The following is a 26,528-nucleotide window of genomic DNA, read 5'->3' as shown; positions in this document are numbered from 1 at the left end:
TCTCACTGACTCTTTTAGCTGTGGCTAAGCATACCAGGAAAAGAGTCTTTAAGGTGAGATCTTTCAGGGAGGCTGATTGTAGCGTTTCGAACCTGTCTGACATAAGGAATCTTAGTACCACGTCTAAATTCCAACCAGGTGTAACCAAACGACGCTCCTTCGTGGTCTCAAAAGACTTAAGGAGGTCCTGTAGATCTTTATGTTGGAAAGATCTAAGCCTCTGTGACGGAAGACTGATGCCAACATGCTTCTGTAACCCTTGATAGTGGGAGCTGAAAGAGATCGTTCTTTCCTCATATATAAGAGGAAGTCAGCTATTTGAGTTACAGCGGTACTGGTTGAGGATACGGATACTGACTTGCACCAGTTTCGGAAGATTTCCCACTTCGATTGGTAGACTATAAGGGTGGATGTTCTCCTTGCTCTAGCAATCGCTCTGACTGCCTCCTTCGAAAAGTCTCTAGCTCTCGAGAGTCTTTCGATAGTCTGAAGGCAGTCAGACGAAGAGCGTGGAGGCCTTGGTGTACCTTCTTTACGCGTGGCTGACGTAGAAGGTCCACCCTTAGGGGAAGTGTTCTGGGAACGTCTACTAGCCATCGAAGTACCTCGGTGAACCATTCTCTCGCGGGCCAGAGGGAAGCAACTAGCGTCAACCTTGTCCCTTCGTGAGAGGCGAACTTCTGCAGTACCTTGTTGACAATCTTGAACGGAGGGAATGCATATAGATCTAGATGTGACCAATCTAGTAGAAAGGCATCTATATGAACTGCTGCTGGGTCCGGGATTGGTGAGCAAAATATTGGGAGCCTCTTGGTCATCGAGGTTGCGAAGAGATCTATGGTTGGCTGGCCCCAGGTGGCCCAAAGTCTCTTGCATACATCCTTGTGGAGGGTCCATTCTGTTGGAATTATTTGTCCCTTCCGACTGAGACAATCTGCCATGACATTCAAGTTGCCTTGGATGAACCTCGTTACTAGTGATATGTCTAGACCTTTTGACCAGGTGAGGAGGTCCCTTGCGATCTCGTACAACGTCAGAGAGTAGGTCCCTCCTTGCTTGGAGATGTACGCCAAAGCCGTGGTGTTGTCCGAGTTCACCTCCACCACTTTGCCTTGAAGGAGAGACCTGAAGCTTTTCCAGGTCAGACGTACTGCCAGAAGCTCCTTGCAGTTGAAATGCATTGTCCTTTGACTCGAGTTCCATAATCCCGAGCATTCCCGACCGTCTAATGTCGCACCCCAGCCTACGTCCGATGCGTCCGAGAAGAGAACGTGGTTGGGAGTCTGAACAGTTAGGGGAAGACCCTCTCTAAGGTTGATATAGTCCTTTCACCAAGTCAGACAAGACTTTATCTTTCCGGAAACCGGGATCGAGACCGCTTCTAGCGTCTTGTCCTTTTTCCAGTGAAAAGCTAGATGGTATAGAAGAGGACGGAGGTGTAGTCTTCCTAGTGACACAAATTGATCCACGGATGACAGTGTCCCTACCAGACTCATCCACAGCCTGACTGAGCAGCGTTCCTTCTTCAGCATCTTCTGGATGGATAGCAGGGCTGGGGGCTGATCGTCTTGTTCAGCAACGTCCTCATCAGAGGGTTCCTCATCCGAAACTGATGAGGAAACGGCAACGGAGTGGGCAACGTCTGACTCGCTGAATCCGGTCGCACTGGTGGATGCGTGACGGAGCCGGACGCAATATCATGGAACTGCTGCACAGTCTGTGAACTGTCAACAACCATGGGTGCGCGAGGAAGTACAGCGTCAACCCGAAACTGTCTAGACCGTCTGGGTTGTGCAGTCAACACCCTACCGGGTTGCTGAGGTTGACGCACTGCGTCACAACAAGTCACCTCTGCTGGTTGTTGAACGTCCTGAACGTCAACAACCACCTCCGAGCGTCGCTTAACGTCAACGTGCGACTGGCAACCCACACTGGGTCGCATCGGTGGAGGAACCACCTCAACTGGCAGACGCGAGTAGGTTACCTCAGCGTCAGCAGGGCGCACAACCGACCGGTTGGAAGGTTGTTGGCCAGAAGGAGGAACCACCTCAACTGGCAGACGCGAGTAGGTTACCTCAGCGTCAACAGGGCGCACAACCGACCGGTTGGAAGGTTGTTGGCCAGAAGGAGGAACCACCTCAACTGGCAGACGCGAGTAGGTTACCTCAGCGTCAACAGGGCGCACAACCGACCGGTTGGAAGGTTGTTGGCCAGAAGGTTCTTCTCCGCATTTAAGTCCTCTATCAAGGACGCAAGCTTGGACTGCATGGCTTGCAGCAAAGCCCATTTAGGGTCTACGGGAGCAGGTGTGGCAACAGACGGGGTTAGCGACTGAGGCGGAACCGTTTACCATCCCTGAAAGCCTTGTTATGTGTGACATAATAGTACAGCAAAACTTCAAAGGCTTGACAAAAGCTGAGAAGTTGACCTGTAAACAACTTGGAGCGTCTCCTGGCTAGGCGCCAGGGCGAGTCTACCAGAATTGAGAAGTCTATCTGGGCAGAGGCATGAACTCCCAAGCCGAGAACTTCTCTCGTGTCATATCAGACTCTCGCTCTATAAGCCAGTTTAAAAGAAGGGAAATCAAAGGCTGTATCCCTAAAAACTCCTCCTGGTGCAAAAACCAGTCGCCTAGCCAACGTAACGCTCTCTAGGAGAGCGAGAGAGCACTAGCTTAAAAACAACGGCTTCGAAGTAGCTAGGCCTAGTGTAAGTTCTGACGTTTAGGCGAACGAGGAGCAGCAGTTACAAGATCCGGACGAAGATCCTTAAAAAAATCATCATGATTTAATTAAAGTCCATAGGAGGCTAAGCAGCTTAAGGCTCCTCTCCATCTGACAGAGTCCTCAAGGGAATATCAGTAGGAGGGAGAACAGCAACTTCCTCATCCACAGGAACCTTGTCCGATAAAAGCTAGGTTACCTCAGCGAGTCTCTCACTGGTGCATAAGTAGCAGACCAGAAGGCAACGTCATGTAACTGCTTGACAGTCTGTGAACTGTCAACAACTGAACTGTCAACCACAACAGGTGTGTGAGGACGTACAGTGTCCACTCGAGACTGCTTTGACTGTCTAGACTGAGCAGTCATAACAACTCTAGAATGCGGAAGTTGACGCACCGCGTCAAAACAAAACAACTTAGACTGTTGTTGTACCTCGCGAACGTCAACGGAAGATTCCGTGCGTCGCTGAACGTCAACATGCGGCTGGCAGGGTACACTGGAACGCATGGGTGGCGGGACTCTCTTGGAGTGCGGGAGAAGGTCGCCTCAGCGTCCACAGGACGCACAACCGTGGTTGGTTGTAGGCTAGAGGTTGATGCAGTGTCAACCTTCTCCGCACGAAAGTCCTGCATCAATGACGTTAACTGAGACTGCATGGTCTGCAGCAAAGACCACTAGGGTCTACAGGAGCAGGTGCGGCAACAGACGGTGTGACTGCCTGATGCGGTACCGCTTTGCCTCTCTTAGGAGGTGAGCAGTCGTCGGAAAACTGCAGCGAGTCCGAACTGACCCAGTGGCTACAACTGGGCCGTTGGACTTGCGCGGAAAGGACCGACTTGCGCTTAATAAGCCGCGAGACCTTGGTCCATGGTTTCTTACGAGAAACCTCTTCCGCAGACGAGGAATAAATGGGCTCTCTCGTCTTAGAGTGGGTGGGGCGATCTTGGGTAGATACGCCCGAAACCACAGAGGGAAAACGTCTGTTCGTTGATCAAGGCCTCTCGAACCCATAAGTCGTTCGACATTACTTCTCCCCTGGGCTTGGGAGCTTGCAAGAGGTCCCGGACTAGGTGAACGACAGGCACGAACAGACGAACCCTCGGACGCAACACTGTAACACTTTGCGCATATCACTTTATCGATTTTCTGTTTTGCACTTATTTCACTGAAATCGAAACTTTTACTGATTTCTACCTGAAACACGCAATTCTACCCTTCATTAAAAGGTAGTAATTGCGAAATCAGTCGTATAATGCAAGCTCATTAATACCAGCAAAAAACAGAAAACATATTTTAAGATAAAAAAATCAGTGGCTGGAAAAGAGACTAAACACTAGTTCATATAACTACGTTTTCAATCTCTCACCGCACATAGCCTGGGGACGAGAATAAAAAACTAAAAACGTTTTATCCTTCCTCCCCGTACAGCGACTAGGGACGAGAGCAACTCGAGAAAAACGTTACCCGCTTGAACGGAACGTTTTCTCTCCTCTTTCCCTCCGTCTCTATCTCTCTCTCTCTTTCTCTCTTGATTTCGCACCTGAGAGAAGAGCCCAATTATATTTCGTCAAAAAAACATGTTATTTGACTAAAGGAAAAAACTGAAAGGTTTTTCAAATAAAAAGTTCCTTTAAAATAGAATTTAAAACATTTAAGCTAAGAAAGAATGAACAAAACGTCAGAATCGATTTACTCTTACTGCAAAGTGAAACCGTGATACACTCTCTCTCTATCGTAACGATAGAGCGCATGTTGAACGTCCTGAACGTCAACAACTGCGTAGTCTAAAAAACTAAACGTTAGTTCATCTTTGAAAACAGTACGAAGACTATCAAAGAAATTCTTTCATAAAACATTAAATTTTAAAAAGTTTTAAATTCTTTAAAGGCTAAATACGATATAACGGGCTCAACGTTGATTAACTTCGGTTCCAAGTAAGGACCGCCTACTATCAGGAAAGGTCGCATATAAACAAAACATAAAAATTTATTTTTATATGTTTATAATAAATGGAAAGTTAATCGAAGAGGCCTAATAAAGGCGGAGAGATATATAGATCTATAACGTGTTAAGCAAAATTACTAAAAACCTAAACACACTTCCGTCTAAGGGAAGGGTCGGCCATTTAAAAGTGAAAGAGAGTCCATACTCTCCTTGTCACCATAATTAAATCTATCCAAAACGAGTTCAAGTTTTGAGATGAAGATAAAACACCTGCATAGCGAAAGCTCAAAACTAGAAATGTGTACTTCACCAAAATATGTGAAAACCAATCCAGTAAGCAATAGCGAATTTAGTAGGTCTTGCCGGTGGCACGACAGAGAGAAAATTGGTTCCGTGTTTACATTGAGTACTGAGTACCTGCTAGACAGATGGCGCTGTTGATGTACACCCCCTACCTGCATAGCGATCGCTGGCGTATTTTGAACGTAGAGTTTTTCTGTCGGGCAGCAGAGCTGCAGCTTATATAATCACCGGCTAAGTTTAATATTGAAAAATTACATATATGTATATAATGATGCAACCATTCTCCGCCTAGGCAGATGCTGCTAAAGGCTTATTAAAACTTTGGCATACAGTACTGCATAGGATTTCTTTTTTAATAATGCCAAATGAGTTGAATGTTTCTGGTTCCATATAACGTGAACTCCAAACTTCTGTTAAGTCATTAATACTGTATTATGAACAAGAAGTTAATACCAAATTCTAAATAAAACCTAAGCCATACCTGCAGAAAACAATTGGTAGTGTGGCCAATACCAGATGGCAGGATCTTATCCCCCAGCATAGCATTGATGACTGTACTCTTTCCATTTGATGTTCTTCCAAAGAAGGCCACCTAATACAAAATAAATCATCGCTCTATTAGGCATCCATACAGTACATGCCACTAACGGAACACAAAATTAAAACATGAATATCAATTACTCAATAAATTGCCATCAAGTTTGGCAAAAAATTCATAATGATGCCTATAGGTCATGACTGTACATTATACAAAATTCATGTTAATAGCAACCATTTGTAAATAATTTTATAAAAAAATATTGAGGCAAATTAAAAACAATAAAAGCAGATAATCTAGAGAAATACCATTCAATGTAATTAACTTTTTATTCAAAAAGGGAAAATTTTTTTATTAATAAAACCAAAATCGTTATCAATACATTTTGGGTAAAAAAAAGCACGATAATACTTTACTAAAACAGTAATACAAAACATAATATAAAATGCCTTAGTATTTCCAAACTTCCAAAATAAAGAGATTTTCTTCTCATAACATGTAGCTATTAGTTACATAAGGTAAAACAAATCTGAGGAAAATCTTGCAATATAAGGGTATTTCAACACTGCTTACCTTCATGTGATCTCGTGCCAAAACTTCTTTGATACCTGCAACTCGGCCACTGTATGCTCTGAATTCTTCCAAGCCTTTGGCATCAATAAGACCCTTATCATTGTGAAGACCTGTTATTGAATCAGTTTGGCTCCAATTATTACTAAATCTTATAGAAAGTTTTAAAAACTAACCTACTTTATAGTCTAATGTAACCAATCCATGATACTTCAAAGAAAATATATCAGTCTTTGTATAACCACAACAAAGGGCAAAACTAATAAAGCCTATAACATTACCTTCCAAAAAATGTGTGGTTTCTGCAACATACTCCTCAATTTCTTGGTAGATGTCATTAATTTTCTTTTTTGCTCGCACAAATATCTGCAGAGGTGACGAGGTGGGAGATTCTCTTAAGTGTCGTGCTCCTAGCACACCTACTATAGAATCCCGCAATGATGTGCCTCCCCCCCCTCCATCACCACTCCCACCCATTCCTGATGTCCCCCCTAAGAACATTCCTCCACCATTCATCATGGAGGTAGACCGGTTAAGCAAACTTGACATGATACACCACCAACACCCTCAACTGGAACAAAAAACAAGAAAATAAAAAGCTTAACGCTTGTGAAACACCCAGTCTTTAAAAGAAAAATTAAAAAGGAAAAAAATATGTCAAGGAAAAACGTATAGGTCTTGATGGTAGCCATGTTCATGTTTTCAAGAAATCATCAGTATTGTGGAGAAAAGTCCTTAATTGCACTAATTACAGAAATGGAAAACTATTTTCAATAAAAAACCTCAGAATTCTCAGTACTGTATAGTACATACCATTTATCTGAAGGCTTCTTTACCTATTTAATTACTGTATAATGTACTAGGAATGTACAGTACGTATATCAATAGAATAGCATTTATAACTTAATTCAAACACCCAATTTCTTATTATGTCAATTTACACATAACTATAACTTGAAATTTACATAGAAGACACTGTGCATTTCAAATTCAATACTGGTAACGTTTATATCAACTGCAAAATATATTGACAACTTCCATTTCATATTAGAACCATAAATTTTATCTATCCATCAAGTTACTATCCTTTTGGGGGAAGGAGTTAAAATCATGAATTCCATAATAACTGCAGATAAAGTACATGCAATTCTACAGAAAATATTGCAGAGCTATGTACATAGTTGAAATTTTATAATAAAGCAAGCAAGCTCTCTTTTCAAGCAGCCAGTACGATAATCAACAGTCCCAATTCCATAATGCATTTTAAAGATCAGTAATTCATAATCTTTATTATTGCATTCTGATTTCTACCGAAATAAAGTCATCCCTACATCAAAGGAATGAAAATAACAAACAAAAGTCATAATCAAATGCAGGTAGCATTTGTAAACCTAAATCACTACTGATCTTCATCCACCCTCTCTACCCATGAACATAGCTAACCAACAAAGTGTGTCATTCAGTGCTATTTGAAATCTTCAAATCAAATTGAAGAAAATATACAAGACCATGGCTTACTGTACAGAACATGCTAATATACTTTCAATTGAGATGGATATCCACACTGCATAATTTCAGCAAACATATATTAAATAAAAAGTGCAGTATATACGAGACACACAATAACATCTTTGTATTTATGAAATAATCATCAGTCACTTTATGTTTTCTAAGACGGTAATAAAATCCAACATGTAAAAGGTCTAAAAAAACAATGTTGGAAATGCAATTCACTCTAACAATCTGGTTGAATACCTTAGAATGCACCTTGGACTATGTTTCCCATATTTTCCAGTGATTGTGACTAGCATAACTTTGGAGTCTAAAGGAATTGTTTTGGATGCCAATGCAGGTATATGCTTAAAAAGAAAAAAAAATCTTTGCAAAATAAAGAGCTAAAAAATCTTCATCGGTAAATAAAATTTCCATTGTGGCTTAATGTACGGAATACCACACAAACTCATATTGTCAACAAAAATAAAACCCGCAAAATTTTTTAGATGCATGTGGTCTGTGAAGTGCAAAAACAGTGCATTAACATTAAATAATTGCAGTAATATGTTGAAATAATAAATAATTTTATTCAGCATGCATAAACAATATAAGGCTGGCATGTTTTGCTTTAAAGGTATAGTTCACTAATGAACAAGTGTTCTACATAAAATATATAAATATACACATACTGTATACATTAACATAAAAACACATTCAAATTTTTCTAACTTCAAAACTATTTTTCATATACTGTACTGTACAATTATCAATTATAGTACATTACTAAGGACCCAAGCCATGGACCTGAAATCTTGATGATATAAGAAATTGAATGGCTAAGAGATGGATTTACTTTTCATGCTTACACACCTATGAATCATTGATTAGTAATAACAACCCAGCTCCATATATCATGCTGATTAGATAAACTGTAACACAAAAATAAGAGGAAATACCAAAGGATCTAATGAACCATTTGGGGGGGTAGAATTGATTAGGTCAGGGTAGAAAAATTGTTCCGAATCGCAGCTTGAACTTGAAAAGGGACCGTTAACAATAGTTGTGACCTTCTACACAACAGGCAAGCCCTCTGCATCAGCTGATATATTCTCTTTTTGAAACTAAAGTATCTAGAGACCAAGCAACTAAAGTTCAATTCTTTTAGCGATGCATATTTGCACCGACTCGCGGCGGTGCCCTTTTAGCTCGGAAAAGTTTTCGGATCGCTGATTGGTTGGACAAGATAATTCTAACCAATCAGCGATCAGGAAACTTTTCCGAGCTAAAAGGGCACCACCGCGAGTTGGTGCAAATATGCATCGCTAAAAGAAATGGACTATAATTCTTGATTCATTAATTGGTAAGTAATTTTATTCATTTGGAGATCACCAAGTTAGTATCAAGTACTTCTAGTTCAATTTATATTTGTAGCCTCTACCGAGAAAAGTTTCAAAGGACAATATCCTTTCCTATCTTGTTCATGTTAGGTCATCATCTCTGCAATATTTCACAGAACCCTTTGTTTTCCCCTCATATCTCCCTGATATCCGACAGTCTGGTGTAAGAATTAAACATACGCTGTTGTCGAATATTCTATTTCAAATAGGGCAAGAATTAGTTATACAGTATTTTGAAATACAAAATATTTTACTCCAATTCTATGCAACCTTATTCCTAGCTTTTTACCTAGCTTCTCATGTTAATACAAATTGTTATTGATGCAACTTTGGCTGCATTTGCCATTATCAGTGGTATTCCTTGTGTGCTCTCACCAGAAGATTATTAATGATAAACAAGTAAAATACATGATAAAAACTTTGGAAAAGTAGATAAAAACAAAAGCTCATTCACAAAGTCAAAATTCATACATAAGATACTCTATATGAACTCTACCTAAAGGATCTACTGAAAATGCTTCTATGAGGAGACTTAAGAAAAATTTTGCAAAATAAAAATTTGGATTCCAAAGCCATGCACAAAACCATATACTACACAAAAAGAACTGCAAATAACTAGCTGAATAGAGGTACAATAAAAACAATAATGCAAGCTGCATAAATCATTAATAAAAACTTTGAGATTTTATACTGTATAAAAATATTTTAAATTATTCTTATAAATTCGTCCTACTCATTTATCTATGAAACAATTACACATTATATATCATAGGTACTGTATAGAATCACCTCGCATAAACCTATGACTCAGTATTGGCAAGTCAAATTAATCTCAAATCCAAATCTGAATGCAACAAAAAGGGATGATAAGTAATGGCACGAGAGACAGCTCAGTAAGCAAGAAAGCCTAGGATCACCTATTTACATCACACAAATGTACACCATTCTAGATCAGAGTGGAAACAAGACTGGTGATTTCAAGTACATAGTGTAGCCTATTTTAGAGAATATTGGAACTCTGGTACAATCCACTGGTTGAGATTGTGGAACAGGAATCTCCTGTAAAACAATGGTTTAAAATTGAAAACCAAACTTTTGAAAATAGTAGCTAAACAGAACACTGATATGGCCAAAGAAGTTCTCTGGGGTAACAAAACCAGTGCTTGCACATCCTGAAATTGATCTACCAGCTTCTTTGCAACACATCTGTAAACAAGAACTCCAATGAAAGAGGATCAAGAGGAATTCCTGCAAACAGACAGACTGTCTTTTCATCAACACATCAACTCTTGACCTTTCTCTACACTATGGACCTGGTATTATCTCCAAATCCATTTCATAATAAACTTATGTCAAAGTTGTTTCTCCAAACATCTCCCATAAAGGACTATTTTATCCAGAGAGCAAGGATGACATTAAATATAAGTCCAACAAAATATGTTGGAAAAATGACCTAAACAATAAGACAGAAAAAAACCCCACAGCAAATAACCATCAAGATACTGTGTTAATAGAGACCAACTTTACCCATGTCCGTGGTTATATATAGGCTATTTCTAGGGTCATGATGGAGGCCAAAAATTCTAATCTATTGGCAAAGCCATTCCAGATCCCAAAAATGGTGATTCCTGATAAAGCCTCAAGTGTCTTTAAGAAAACAAATGCATTGATACCAGAACATATGTACCCAAGCAAAGGAGAACAAGAATGCTTCGCAGGCCATTCAAGAGCTTCCTTTTCGTGGTTGCCTTCTAAAACCCAAAAGACAACTTTCAAACCATAGGGGCCACTAACAGAAAATTTTTGTGGTTGCTAGTTCAGGAGAGAGGCTAATTACAGATAAATAACTAAGATTTGCTAAGCTATCTGACTTTGTCTCTCGACTATTGTTTGTCATCCACACAGAACAGCATATTATAATGAATGGTCAATCAACCCTGATTCTGTCCATCTATATTATATCCAATCCAGTCCCTAAATTCTTTTTAATAACATAATTCACCGATTTCACTTATCAGTTTCTTGAAAATACATTTTAACATCTTTCATCATGATATGGAACACTGGTCTCACATTGAAATGATTAAAATGCTACCAAAGCATCAAAACTGTAGTAACCATACTCATTTTACTGTAAATGATAATGCAATAAAAAATACATCCCTATGTGCAAGATCTGTAAGCAATTTGGGTCACCTCTAAATGTCCTACAACTCTGATTTCTTTATCAATAACTTTCAATATTTCTTTCATCAATAATTATTCACAAATTTCTAATATCATAAGTGACATTATGGAACCACCAGGGGTTCTAATTTTTCTACTACTATTACAGAAAATTCTTCTTTCCCAACGTTACCCCTACAATGAGGGGTCACCTCCTGATGCGCCCTCTCCAATACCTTCTATCAGAGGCATCCTCTTCCACCAAATCTGTTCTCTATATATCATCCATCACCTTATCTTGCCATTTAATTCTCTGCCTCCCTCTCAAGCTTCTACCCATAACAGGTTCCTCCTAAGCCCTCCTCACCATTCATCCTCACTATGCCAGCCATTCTTCTTATTTCATCATTTTGCAATCCTTCAAGCAGTGATATTCCCATTATCAACATCGGCATTCTCATCTCTTGCAAAAACTGTTTAGTCCTAAAATAAGTTACCAAACATCTTCCCACTTCTCCAATCCAAATGTGAATGCAGCTAAAAATCAATGTGACATACATTTCCCAGTCATTTCCTAAACCTGTCATTAATCATCACCGTACCCACTGCCCTCCATACCTGCATATACAAAAATAAAGACAGAAAGCAATGCAGTTTAGAGCTTAAGGTACACTCAAAAGTACTTTTATCAGTGCCTATTATGTACCAGACACAGTACACCACATGCAACAACACCCAGATTGTTCATTATAGCAAATACTTATGCTTTATTTTATACTGTAATTAGAATGTAAACTTTGATTGAAAAAAAAATGCATTATCATATGAAAACTGCACACCATTAAAATGTAAATTTAAAAGACAAATTTGTATATCTAATTTTTTTTTAAATTTACCCCAAAAACAGAGATTAATACTAAATCCTGAATTAGCGACCCTGCTCCCCCCCCCCCCAACTTATTGTTTTGAGGAAACCTTGTGCATAAGTCATTCAATTAAATTTCTTTTGTTTTGTTCAATGAAAATTACCAGTATACTGAATATTACCTCTGTTATTATCAAAATCTAATAGACATTAAACACAAAGAATAATAAAATGACCTTCACAAGAAACTTTGGGAATTTTCAAACACGGAATTAATTACACTAAAAGTAAATATCTAATATAACTGCAAATACCCTAATCAAGAGATGCTAATCATTTAAATAACCTGCACCTTATGCATACTGTACTATACAGTACTTACTCCTGAATTTACAGAGAATATACACAATACCAGACATGCAAATACAAACAGAGAATTCTCAAGGACACCATAAATATTCATGATTACAAACTACAAATAAATCCTTCCCTTTCCAAATATACAGCATTAAAGAAAGTATCCTGGAGAACACCCTTAAATTGTTAACATTCAGAGAAACAATAAAAAAAGTGCATCCTGAAAAATAAAAGAAAATAAAGAACAATAAGAGGGTGTTGGTGGCCAAAATGTATAGGTCAAAACCACTGATATAAAAGTTAGTTGTCTAGTTTTGTTAATAAGAAATCCATTTCCAATTTAGGCATCAAGCTTTCAAACATTCTAATAACAGTAACATACTGTCCTCCAATCTAAAGAACCCTTTGCAATAATTGCAATATCATTAAATCAAAATATCTACTCCATTAGTGCAACACAAAACACCATATTCTAACCCATGGAATAACATTAGTAGGTGTCTAGAAGCAATTATTAGTAGAGGATCAGAATAGGGGTCTCCAAATCAAAATTAAAGATAGTGGAGAATGACAGTCATTTTGAAATTAAAATATCTTAGTAAAATATCTTCTGATAAATCTTAACCAACAAACTCATAAATGTGGATGGCTTTCTATTAATGTGGTTTTTCTTTAAAATATAGTCATCTCTTTTATACAGATTATCCAATAAATCAAAATAACAAAGATAGCAAAGAATCTTGAATTATTATACTGAGCCTCTCACATATATAATTCATGAATAATGCATTTACAGAATGTTATTCTACAATTCAAATAATTTGCACACAGTAGTAATAAAATGAAACAAACATATAAAAATTAATATGGAATATTTGTGTTTGAAATAAAATTAGATATGAAAAAGATTTCAGATACTATACTTGTACATGCAAAAGCCAAAATTAATTTTTCCATGAGACAAGCATAAATATACTGTACACTGCATACTAAGTTGTATAAAAGTTTCAGCCTTTCTTTATAACAAAATTTGACATGCAATTATCTACCATGAACTGTATTTTAAAAGTACAAATCTATCTCTTTACAAATGCCTAAATATGTATTTGGTCCATTTACAGACATGCCTCATATAAAAAAAACAATTTCAAGCTGGCTCTCTATATATTGAGGTTCTTGCAAAGCATCCCACTGGCAGGAAACAATCATTCAATGTGGTGTTTAATCTAATCTGACTAGTTTGAAGTCACCTATGATGTTACTGTACTTCTTAACATTAACATCAGCCTTTTTAGCCGTCTTGTAAAAAGTTCTGAACAATTTCTTTTTCTTTTAATTTTTGATTAAAGTCTTGGGAAATTCTTCAACAGGAAAAGTATTAGCAACAGTAGGTTCTCCATGAAATTTTATTTTGTGCAAGCTTCAAATGTTTTTTAAACCATTACATCCCCCATGATTTGTGGGTTTTGAAAATCACTGGTTTCTAAACTGAAGACATTTGCCTTAAAATTTTATTAAAACTCATCAATCAAAATTCACCTTCCTAGCTACATAGGTGGTGATACTTTCTACTCATTAGAGGAGAACTTGGTAGAACTTTGGAGGCAATGAACTTCTGATATGAGGCGTCTTAGGAGCAAAATATTAATGAGAATTAACATGAGGTAATGAAACAAATTAATACCTCATTCAGCAAGTTATAGGTTGTACTGTACTGTATTTGAGTAGGGCTGTTTAGACAACGATGCTAAGGCCAATTACTTTCTCCAAATATTGTAGAACCAAACAACTTAAGAGAAGCATGAACCGGTCAATTTTTTGGAAACAAAATCAATATAGAAATAACCCGCCCTATACGGTATCGTTAATTGATCCCAAGGGACTTGCCAAAAATCGATTTGTGATGTAATCTGGAAATGCTCCAATAAACTGCTATGAATATGTTCCTTATAATGATAGAATAGACAACAAAGTAATTGCAATCCAAATAGACAACAAAGTACTTACAATACAATCTTCTACAATCCTGACAGAATACAGTATTAAAAAATGTACTGCTGTACAGTAATATTAACTAGTTAACAATACGATGAAACAACTGCCTGACGAAAGGCACATCTTAGACAGCACCACTAGAAGAGAGCTATTCCAACTTGATCCACAGGTTAAAACAGAGTGGTAGCATTCAGTAGCAAGAAAATGAGTTACATTTGGGTCTATGCGATTCATACATGCACGATATCAAGGTGCATTATCAAGGATCAACGGAAATTTCAAAGAAGAACTTTTTTTCCTTGCAGTATTCCTTAACTGCTGGTATGAAGAAGAGAACCATTCTTCAAAAATGACAATAGTGACCAATGCTTTTCACTTGGCCATCCAAACGACAAGGAGCATATACTTTGTGATATTTTTGAGTGCTCATGGATTAAGGGTATGGTACACTAACAGATGCTCTACTTTGAAAGTCACCAATGACCTTACTGTACTTCCTAATATTAACGTTAGCTTTTTTAGCCACCTTGTACCAAGTTCTAAACTAGCTGCTGTAAATTTTTCATCTTCATTAAAGAAATCCTTGTTTTGGGTTACAGTATTGATGATATTTCAGCTTAATTTCATTCCGTCTTTAACAGTCGAAGAAGGCATTAAGCATATGATACTGTTACCAACCATTTATGAATCAACTGTTTGACTTAACAAATTAACGAAGCCAACAGCAATTCAATCTGGAAACATGCATATCTCTGTATAGCACACCTTAGAGAAGGATGGAAATGGCATCGCCAGATGTACAGTACTGTACTGTATATATTTCTACGTATTTCTATTATCTCGTGTGGTACCAGTACTGTTTTTATATAAAATGCATAACTTTTCTTACTGTATAAAAAGAATACTGTTTATTTTGTCTTTTAAGCCATTTTTCCTTCTTACTGTATGACGGAAGAGGGACCGCCATCAGGTCACATGAAATGATGTCATCATCTCCTACAACTATTGACGCAAAAGGCCAAGGTTAGATTTCGCCAATAATCTCGAGCTTGAACTTTTAATTCAATACTTCTCCATTCATCATCATCTAATTCCTGCTTCATAGTCCACAGTCATGTGGGCCTGCGTCTTCTAACTCTTCTAGTGCCTTGTAGAGCCCAATTGTACGTGTGGTGAAGTATGTAATAGAGACTTATTTTTCATACTTAATATTCACGGATGAGCAACGTAAAGTAGGAAATACAGTAACATACAGTGGAACAAAGTAAAAAAAAAAAGAGTATTACCAAACTGTAGTCGGTATAAGATAGGTGGACACATACAATTATAATTTTCTAGCGGGGGGGGGGGGGGGGGACTTTGCAGCATGGATGTAAAGAGAGCCAGTACGTATAGGCCTAATACTATTCTTTTTCTGAAGCACGTCTGGAATTACGGCTGATGCACATTTGGGGAATCATAAAGTAATAGATTTTTTCTCAAAACAAATAATGAATAACTCTCCTTAACAACAAATAAAACCACAACTATTTCTGTTTTGAACTTGAAACAAGACTGAAATAATGAATAATTCTATCGGCAAAAATCAGTAATTTCCATAGCCCCTTAAATAATAGAACTATTCAACTCTAACACCTCCAAAAACCAAGTCTTTATTATAAGCTTCTCACAAGACAGCAATGTACCATACTGTACTTTTAAATTTATCTTTAACTTTATTCTGTATGATGTTACAGTATCTATTTAAATAATTATTATTATTCAAAGACTTCTCCCATGCTTACTATCAATCGCATGCTTTACATTCAGTGTAATACCTAAAATTTGACATAGGACATTTCTAAAAACCACGTAAAAATAATGAAAAAAAAGAAAACATTAAAAGACTTCCATTAGCAAAGAAAAATTTATGCATTTATAAACCTCAAAATGAAAATATGCCATTAATCATTCTTCAAACCAAATCAATAGAAGTCCTATGAATTATGTACTGCACAGTACCTGTACTATATACCTATCACAATACTGGAGGCTTTCCGACTATTTACCAGCCAAAACAGGGTAAATATTTGATTCTGCACTCTTGAAAGATGGAAATTACTATTGAGACAGTGATTGAAAATCTAAAAGATATCTAGAATATTTTTAGAAAGAGCACAATGCTGAAGAAGACTTAGTCTCTGTTCAATAGTACCAATGCTTGTGTGTAAGTAGATGCAATACTGCACTTTACATCTAAAATATGGTCTTCTGTGAACCAGCAGCTTATGAAGCAAGCAATCACTATAACTATCCAATTACAACAATGAAATCATACAAAAGAAAGGTAACAGCTAATATCAAAATGAAGAGGTAATTAAATAAGATATATAATTACAATAAGCTTTTTTTCCCATGCTGTATCATTCAATGCAGTAATGCCCAAGCAGGACTAGAAATAAATCAGAGGACTAAATAAGCCACTTAACATAGAATATTCATAGCAGTCTATTAATCCAGCATTATATAAAACTAAAACATCAAGCTAGCATGTAATGTACTGTAAATTGATAAATCTACTTGAAAAACATATCTGCATTGCAAAACCAGCTCTAAGTAAAAAGTCCAATATTAAAAAGTCAACTGTAAACAACAGAGGACATATGATAAATAAATGTGTAACGAACAAGAAAAAACATCAAAGCTTCAACTACAGACACTGATAAAAATAATGACCCAAATTTAAGAAGGTGAATGAGTACCCATGTCCACTTGAGACTGTCTATTGAACAAATAACCAACAATAAATAAAATGGAAAAAAAGCTACTACATTTTATTTGAAGTGGAAATTAGTACAAAAAACATCCAACTTATAAGTCTATTACACCAAAAGACTCATTCTCAAAAAAAAAGAAAAAAGAAAAAAGAAAAAAGTCCTAAACTCATTCAATCATGCAAGGCTTCCTACAACTGAAAGATTCTGAGAACTTTATACATCATATAAATCCACTTATTAGGCCTAACCTTATCAAACTTCTGTAATTATCAGCTACATTATTACGATATTATTTTGCTAAGATACCCTTGTAGTCATGATTCTTTAACAAATACGAAGTAGTTCCACTTAGACTACAAATTATATGAAAGTGTCATAAATGTTCAACATTGGATTTAGTTTTATGAATTTGGGCTATATAGCCCAGTGATTTATACTTATGAATTTGGGCTATATAGCCCAGTGATTTATACTCATAAATTTGGGCTATATAGCCCAGTGATTTATACTTATGAATTTGGGCTATATAGCCCAGTGATTTATACTCATAAATTTGGGCTATATAGCCCAGTGATTTATACTTATGAATTTGCGCTATATAGCCCAGTGATTTATATAGTACTTATGAATTTGGGCTATATAGCCCAGTGATTTATACTTATGAATTTGGGCTATATAGCCCAGTGATTTATACTCATAAATTTGGGCTATATAGCCCCGTGATTTATACTTATGAATTTGGGCTATATAGCCCAGTGATTTATACTCATAAATTTGGGCTATATAGCCCAGTGATTTATACTTATGAATTTGCGCTATATAGCCCAGTGATTTATATTTATGAATTTGGGCTATATAGCCCAGTGAAAGGGCTTGTGAGGCCATTCGGCACAAAGTGAATCTAGGGTAAAACCTTGGAATTACAATATGCGATAACAGTTAGAAGAGGTTGGCCAGCAAGATGGATGAAAGGAAGCAACAACAGAGATTAGGTAGAAGGATATAAAACAAATTCAGATAGGAGCTGAAGGAATGCTTTAAATGTTCAGGTGTAGCCTATACTATTCCAAAAGAAACGACCCCAAAAATATTACAAAAGAAAATAATTTTCTGTCCCTAAGGAAGTACACTCTGAGCACCATACTGTACTTCACAAAATGTACATTACTTAATAAGCATGCACAGACTTTTTATTGAGCAACAACTTAACATATTTTCTTGTTAACCTGTATTCAGTGATATAATCACACGTTAACAAATGATCATAAAGTTTTTTTGTCAAGAGGATTTTAGGACAAATTAATACCAGAGCTGTGAATGTGACCATGAAAAACTGAAGAGAGCTAAGAGCCGAGTGTTCTAAATTCAAGAGTTAATAATGTTACTTTCCTTCATTAACCATGCTCAGCAACAACATGCAACATTAGATCACATTTTCGTGACTAATTACATGATTACATTCACATATCAAAAGAGAAATAAAGCATATGACAAAGCAAGATATACTATGATGAAGGAGTTGCACAAGTCAGCACCCTTTTAACAAAGAATTACAGAAAACGAGAAGCTGTATCTATAGATTGGATATTTTCAGCATAAAAAAACACAAATTTTAATGAAAAAGGTTTTAAAATATCTGGAAAACAATCTACTACACCTAAAGCAGTAGTAGAAAGCTATCACATCCATTAAACACACAACAGAATTTCATACACATTTAATCCAGCCTGTCCCTTGTGTTCACTTTGCAATAATTCATTCAAGGTTTCTTTCATTAATGCAGATGGTGCTAAGACTATAAAACTCAGATAAAGCAAAATATGTAGGAACAAAAATTCACTATCCGTACCAAAGTGATGCATTCATTGTAAAAATGTTATTTTCATTAGTAAAATAAATTTTTGAATATACTTACCCGATAATCATGTAGCTGTCAACTCCGTTGCCCGACAGAATTCTACGGAAGGGATACGCCAGCGATCGCTATACAAGAGGGGGGTGTACTCACAAGCGCCACCTGTGGCCAGGTACTGCAGTACTTCTTGTTGACACCACCTCAATTTTTCCTCGATCCACTGGTTCTATGGGGAGGAAGGGTGGGTCAATTAAATCATGATTATCGGGTAAGTATATTCAAAAATTTATTTTACTAATGAAAATAACATTTTTCAATATTAAACTTACCCGATAATCATGTAGCTGATTCACACCCAGGGAGGTGGGTGAAAACCAGTGTACATGTATATCAAGAAGCTAAGTATCCCGTATTTCATATTATCAGTTATTCAAAATAACAATGAAATTACAAGTACCTGGTAAGGAAGTCGACTTGAGCCATTACTCTGCCTTAAATAAGTTCGTCTTCCTTACTGAGCGCAGCGTTCCTCTTAGGAGGCTGAACAACTCTAAGGTGCTGAAGTATCAAGGGCTGCAACCCATACTAAAGGACCTCATCACAACCTTTAACCTCGGCGCTTCTCAAGAAAGAATTGACCACCCGCCAAATCAACAAGGATGTGGAAGGCTTCTTAGCCGACCGTACAACCCATAAAAAGTATTCAAGAGAAAGGTTAAAAGGTTATGGGATTATGGGAATGTAGTGGCTGAGCCCTCGCCTACTACTGCATTCGTTGCTACGAATGGTCCCAGGGTGTAGCAGTACTCGTAAAGAGACTGGACATCTTTGAGATAGAATGATGCGAACACTGACTTGCTTCTCCAATAGGTTGCATCCATAACACTCTGCAGAGAATGGTTCTGTTTGAAGGCCACTGAAGTAGCCACAGCTCCCACTTCATGTGTCCTTACCTTCAGCAAAGCAAGGTCTTCTTCCTTCAGATGAGAATGTGCTTCCCTAATCAGAAGCCTGAATAGTAAGAAACTGAGTTCTTAGAACTTGGGAAAGAAGGTTTCTTGATAGCACACCATAAGGCTTCTGATTGTCCTCGTAAAGGTTAAGACCTTTTTAGATAGTACCTAAGAACTCTAACTGGGCAAAGTACTCTCTCCAGTTCATTCCCCACCAAGTTGGACAGGCTTGGGATCTCGAACGACTTAGGCCAAGGACGTGAAGGAAGCTCGTTTAGCAAAAACCGAGCTGCAAGGAACATGTAGCCGTTTCAGATGTGAAAACAATGATCCTGCTGAAGGCGTGGATCTCACTTACTCTTTTAGCTGTTGTCAAGCACACGAGGAAAAGAGTTTTTAATGTGAGGTCCTAAAAAGAGGCTGATTGGAGAGGTTCAAATCTTGATGACATAAGGAACCTTAGGACCACGTCTAGATTCCAGCCTGGAGTGGACAACCGACGTTCCTTTGAGGTCTCAAAAGACCTAGGGAGGTCCTGTAGATCTTTGTTGGTGGAAAGATCCAAGCCTCTGTGGCGGAAAACCGCTGCCAACATACTTCTGTAACCCTTGATCGTAGGAGCTGAAAGGGATCTTACTTTCCTTAGATGTAACAGGAAGTCAGCAATCTGGGTTACATTGGTACTGGTTGAGGAAACTGCATTGGTCTTGTACCAGCTACGGAAGACTTCCCCTTGAGACTGATAGATTCTGAGAGTGGATGTTCTCCTTGCTCTGGCAAACGCTCTGGCTGCCTCCTTCGAAAAGCCCCTAGCTCTTGAGAGTCTTTCGAAAGTCTGAAGGCAGTCAGACGAAGAGCGTGGAGGTTTGGGTGTACCTTCTTTACGTGAGGTTGACGTAGAAGGTTCACTCCTAGAGGAAGAGTCCTGGGAATGTCGACCAGCCATTGCAGTACCTCCATGAACCATTCTCTCGCGGGCCAGAGCGGAGCCAATCCACGTCAGCCGTGTCCCTTTGCGAGAGGAGAACTTCTGAAGTACCCTGTTGACAATCTTGAACGGCGGGAATGCATACAGGTCGAGATGGGACCAATCCAGCAGAAAAGCATCCACGTGAACTGCTGCTGGGTCTGGAATCGGAGAACAATACAACAGGAGTCTCTAGGTTATCGAGGTAGCGAACAGATCTATGGTTGGCTGACCCCACAGGGCCCAAAGTCTGCTGCAAACACTCTTGTGAAGGGTCCACTCTGTGGGGATGACCTGACCCTTCCGGCTGAGGCGATCTGCCATGACATTCATACCGCCCTGAATGAACCTCGTTACCAGCGTGAGCTTTAGATCTTTTGACCAGATGAGGAGGTCCCTTGCGATCTAGAACAACTTCCACGAAAGAGTCCCTCCCTGCTTGAAGATGTAAGCCAGGGCTGTGGTGTTGTCAGAGTCCACCTCCACCACCTTGTTAAGCTGGAGGGACTTGAAGTTTATCAAGGCCAGAAGAACCGCCAACAACTGCTTGCAATCGATGTGAAGTGTCCTTTGCTCCTGATTCCATGTTCCCGAGCATTCCTGTCCGTCCAAAGTCGCACCCCAGCCCGTGTCTGATGCGTCCGAGAGGAGACGGCGGTCGGGTTTCTGAACAGCCAAATGTAGACTTCCTTGAGAAGAAAGCTGTTCTTACACCACGCGAGAGAAGACCTCCTCTCTTCGGAAACAGGAACTGAGACCGTCTCTAGCGTCATGTCCTTTATCCAGTGAGCAGCTAGATGATACTGAAGGGGGGGGGAGGTGGAGTCTCCCTAACACGATGAACAGGGCCAGCGATGAAAGTGTCCCTGTTAGACTCATCCACTACCTGACTGAGCATCGGTTCCTTCTCAGCATGCTCTGGATGCATTCTAGGGCTTGGAAGATCCTTGGGGCCGACGGAAAAGCCCGAAAAGCTCGACTCTGAAGATCCATACCCAGGTAGACAATGGTCTGGGATGGGACGAGCTGAGACTCCTCAAAATTGACCAGGAGGCCCAGTTCCTTGGTCAGATCCATAGTCCATCTGAGAATCTCCAGACAGCGACGACTTGTGGGAGCTCTTAAAAGCCAGTCGTCTGACGGAGCCGGACACAAGATCATGGTACTGCTGCACAGTCTGTGAACTGTCAACCATGGGGAAGCGAGGAAGTACAGTGACAACCCGAAGCTGTCTAGACTGTCTGGGTCGTATAGACAACTCCTTATCGGGTTGCTGAGGTTGCCGCACTGCGTCACAACAAGTCACTTCTGCTGGTTGTTGAACGTCTTCCCAGTGACACACTGACTCCGTAAACAAAAAATCCTCTAACAAGGACTAAGCTTGGACTGCATGTCTTGCAACACAGCTCAAGGTCTATGGGAGCAGGTGTGGTAACAGACGGGGTTAGCGACTGAAGTGGAACCATTACCTTCCCTGGAAGCATGTTATGCTTAAATAAAAGTCCATAGGAGGCTACGCAGCTAAAGGCTCCTCTCCAAATGACAGAGTCCTCAAGGGAATATCAGAAGGAGGGAGAAAAGCACTTTCTCATCTACAGGGACCATATCCGAGAAAAGCTAAGTTCTCTCAGTGAGGGTTTCACTGGTGCAAAAGCAGCAGACTAGAAGGCAACGTTATGAAACTGCTTGACAGTCTAGTGAGTTGGCAACAACCAAAGATGTGTGACTGAGAAGCATGCGGTAAGGTATGCAGAGCATGCTGTATGCAGAGCATGCTGTATGTAGAGCATGCTGTAAGAGAAGCAGAGCATGTTGCATGGCGTGTAACATTTCTCAGAAATTCCATGACCAGTGCTAGATTGAGTAATATCGCATTACTGTCCATTGAAAGTGCACGTGCCGAGGGAATTGATTTAGACTGTTTTGTTGATGAATTTGATAGCCGGCATGATAATCGTAGAATTAAGCTGCACTAAATATACGATCTATAATCTACTTCACCTCAGGACAGGGAAACTCGCCCTGTTGGCAACACTGCATTACTTCATGCATGCTTGCATGGGGTTTTAATATCAACATAATATTTACATTACATTCATAACTCATGATTCATTTTAGTTTTGAAGATATTTTGCCATATTTGCGATTTGTTAAAAATATATTGCAAGGAATACATATATATTTTTTATTTAAGTAATACGAATAACCTCCATTATCATAATGTTTGTGTAGGCATACATGAATATGATTACAAATGCAAGTTATGAAAGTAATGAGGTGTTATTATTGTCATTTGTTATTTCAAAGTTGAATGGGAAGAGGCTCAAGTTGAGGAGAAAGTGGCAGATGCATGCGTTGAGGTGGCTGACTCATAGCATGAGGTTCCTGCCTCAAGAGTTGCGCTTGCCTCAAGGGTTGAGGTGGCTGCGCAGAGAGAGGCTCTTGACTCACGAGTTGAGGTTCTTGAGGTGTGAGCTGCGAGAGTTGAGGTAGCGGCTGCGCAGAACGCAGTTCCTGTCTCACGAGTTGAGGTTCCTGAGGAGCTAGCCTCAAGAGTTGAGGCTCTCGCCTTGAGGAAAGTTGAGGTAGCAGCTGCGAGAGCTGAGGTGGCTGCCTCAAGGATGGTAGAGGTTGTCGTACCTCAAAAGGTTGTAGCCTCAAAGATGGTCTAACTGCAAGAAAATCTTGCCTCAAGGCATAAGACTCCTGCTCCCATTGTTGAGGTTGCCTTAAGGAAGGTTAAGGTTGCTGCACAACGCTGGTAACTGGCAACTCCGAACGCGGTAAGGTAGCTTGAGGAACCTCAACTTCGTACGCCTGGCAGACTGGACTGCGGTGAGGCGGAGCGCTCGCAGGAGGAGGTGTAACCTTCTCAGCCTGAAACTCACGCATTAAGACCGCAAGCTGCGACTGCATGGACTGCAGCAAAGTCATCTTGGGATCAACAGACGATAAGGTCTGTTGAGGCAAAGCCTTAACAGAAGATGAGGTCTGTTGAGGCATCGCCTTACCTCTCTTAGGAGGTGTGCAGTCACCTGATGACTGCGGAGAGTCAGAGCTAACCCAATGACTGCATCCGGGTTGTTGAACTCTAGAGGTCTGGACTTTACGTTTAAGAGGTCTTGAGACCTGAGTCCAGCGTTTTCTCCCCGAAATTTCTTCTGCAGACGAGCAAAATAAGGGCTCAATCGTCTGCGGGTGGGAGTGACGGTCTCTGTAAGACACGCCCGCAACCACCGAGGATACTTCTGTGCGCCGATCAAGGCCTGCCGAACCCTTTTGCCCTTCGACATTGCTTCTCCCCTGGGCTTGGGAGCTTGCAAGAGGTCCCGGACTGGGAGGACGACTGGCACGCACAGAAGTACCCTCACGCACAACACTGACACACTTTGCGCTAATCACTTATCACTTTTGATTTTCTGTTTGCACTTATTTCACTGAACTCGAAACTTTAAGTGGTTTGTACCTGAAACACGCAATTCTATCCTTCCTTAAAAGTTAGTAATTGCGAAAACAGAATTACAATGTAACAGAAGAATCTAATGAAAGATAAATAATTCAGTGGCTGGAAAGAGACTAAACACTAGATCAAATAAACTACGTTTAAAATCTCTCACCGCATAAAGCTTGAGAACAAGAATAAAACTCTAGAAACGTTTACCTTCTTCCCCTAAAGAGACTAGGGAGAAGAGCAAAAACGATAACAACGTTACTCGCTTGAACGAAACGTTTATCCAGCTCTCTCTCCCTCCGTCTCTATCTCTCTCTCTCTCTCTCTCTTGACTTAGAACCTGAGAGAAGAGCCCAATCATATATATCGTTAAAACATATTATTGTTAAAGGAAAAAAACTGAAATATTTCCCAAATAAAAAGTTCCTTTATTAGAATTAAAACCATTAAGCTAAGAAAGAATGAACAAAACGCTAGAAACGGTTACTCTTACTGCAACGTGACACCGTGAAAATTCTCTCTCTATCGTAACGATAGAGCGCAAGTTGAACGTTCTGAACGTCAACAACTGCAGAGACAAAACAAAACGTTAGTTCAACTTTGAAAACAGTACGAGACTATCAAAGAAATTCTTTCAAAAACATTAAAATAGCATAATATGTTAACAGGTAAAACCGAAATGACGGGCTCAATGTTAATTAACTTCGGTACCAAGAAAAGACCGCCTACTATGGGAAAGGTCGAATATAAACAAAAATAAAAATTAATTTTAATAAGTTTATAATAAAAGGAAGTTAATCGAAGAGGCCTATAAAAGGCGGAGAGATAAAAAAAAAAAAAAAAAAAAAAAAAAAAAAATCTACAACTTTTGTTAAGCAAAATTAAGAAAGAGAGTCTATACTCTCTTAGACACCAACACTTCCGTCTAAGGGAAGGGTCGGCCATTTAAAGGTGAAAGAGAGTTCATACTCTCTTCGTCACCATAATTAATCAAATTAATTCCAAAAGCTAGCTAAGCTAATAATAAAACTTCCTGAATAGCGAAAGCTGAAATCTTAGAGCAATACTTCACCAAAAACCGTGAACAAGACTCCAAAATTATAAGCGTATCCATGAACGTCTTGCCGGAAGCACGACAGAGGAAAAATTGAGGTGGTGTCAACAAGAAGTACTGCAGTACCTGGCCACAGGTGGCGCTTGTGAGTACACCCCCCTCTTGTATAGCGATCGCTGGCGTATCCCTTCCGTAGAATTCTGTCGGGCAACGGAGTTGACAGCTACATGATTATCGGGTAAGTTTAATATTGAAAATTACTAAGTAAAAGGCATCACAAGTATACATTATACCATATGCAAGTACTGTACAGTATACTGTATGTACAGTAAATAGCAACATATGGTGTATAAAAGGAAAATGTTAAATCTGTATCATAAACTAAAGCAGTGGCCTGAAAATGCATGCATATAAATATAATGAAGATGATAATTTAGGACAACATTAATTAATGACACCAATTCTGAAGAAAATCAGACACTTGATAATTTAGGTAATCAATGGAAAGAAAGTTATGTATTCTTTGGGAAGTTGTGCTACTACACCTAAATAATGTGACCCTACCTGGTGTTTTGGATGCATCCTTTCCACAAGTGCAGCTGCAAACATCACAAAATTAGTGACCAAATAAGCAATAAAGAAAATTAAAAGGTTCCCACTATAGTTACTTTCAAACTAAATAGAGAACAAATTCTTGAGATCAGAATGTAGAGTATTTATTGTATTAGATTTCAGATTGTATATAATTTGCGTATTTATTTATGAGTATCTACTTGGAAGAAGTCTTGGAAAGATTGCAGAAGGAAGAAAAAGATAAAAATGAAGGAAGGAAAAAACTACTACAACAGGAGCAAAATTTAATCCAAGAGATTGTAAATTCTAATGCCAACTCTATACATACAGGAGTAAAACTGACAGAATTATACTTTTATACCTAATCAAAGGAAGAGTAAACTACACAGTTTCAAGCTGAATATATGCATGATATAATTCTTTTTTTACAAATAGACATCTACAAAATCAGCAATCCCATGTTAACCAACAAAAAGGATTTGAAATAAGTTATGCAGACTACAAAAACAATAAGAGTTAATAAAATAGAGAGATGAACCTGGTGAATCATATATGACTGACAGAAAT

The 26,528-nt window shown here is 38.8% G+C and overlaps 1 protein-coding gene across 6 annotated transcripts in view; it reads right to left on the bottom strand.

The window, feature by feature from the left end:
* The window catches only part of LOC137617265 (transmembrane GTPase Marf-like), a 76,956-nt gene that overhangs the window by 35,045 nt on the left and 15,383 nt on the right, over nt 1-26,528 (bottom strand). For 3 of the 6 annotated variants that reach the window (XM_068347250.1, XM_068347254.1, XM_068347253.1), the window contains 3 exons: nt 6,360-6,649; nt 6,082-6,191; nt 5,452-5,562 (listed from right to left, as the gene is read on the bottom strand). In XM_068347250.1, the coding sequence (XP_068203351.1) occupies nt 5,452-5,562; nt 6,082-6,191; nt 6,360-6,627 (489 nt within the window). In that variant the 5' untranslated portion in view covers nt 6,628-6,649. Of the gene's footprint in view, nt 1-5,451; nt 5,563-6,081; nt 6,192-6,359; nt 6,650-25,952; nt 25,988-26,528 lie in introns of those variants that run through there. The other 3 variants (XM_068347252.1, XM_068347251.1, XM_068347255.1) reach the window with 2 other exon arrangements.

This window comes from Palaemon carinicauda, chromosome 23 (assembly GCF_036898095.1).
Source record: "Palaemon carinicauda isolate YSFRI2023 chromosome 23, ASM3689809v2, whole genome shotgun sequence".
Classification (NCBI taxonomy): Eukaryota; Metazoa; Arthropoda; class Malacostraca; order Decapoda; family Palaemonidae; genus Palaemon; species Palaemon carinicauda.
The sequence above is the reverse complement of the archived record's forward strand: the minus strand, read 5'-3'. Positions and strand labels throughout refer to the sequence as shown.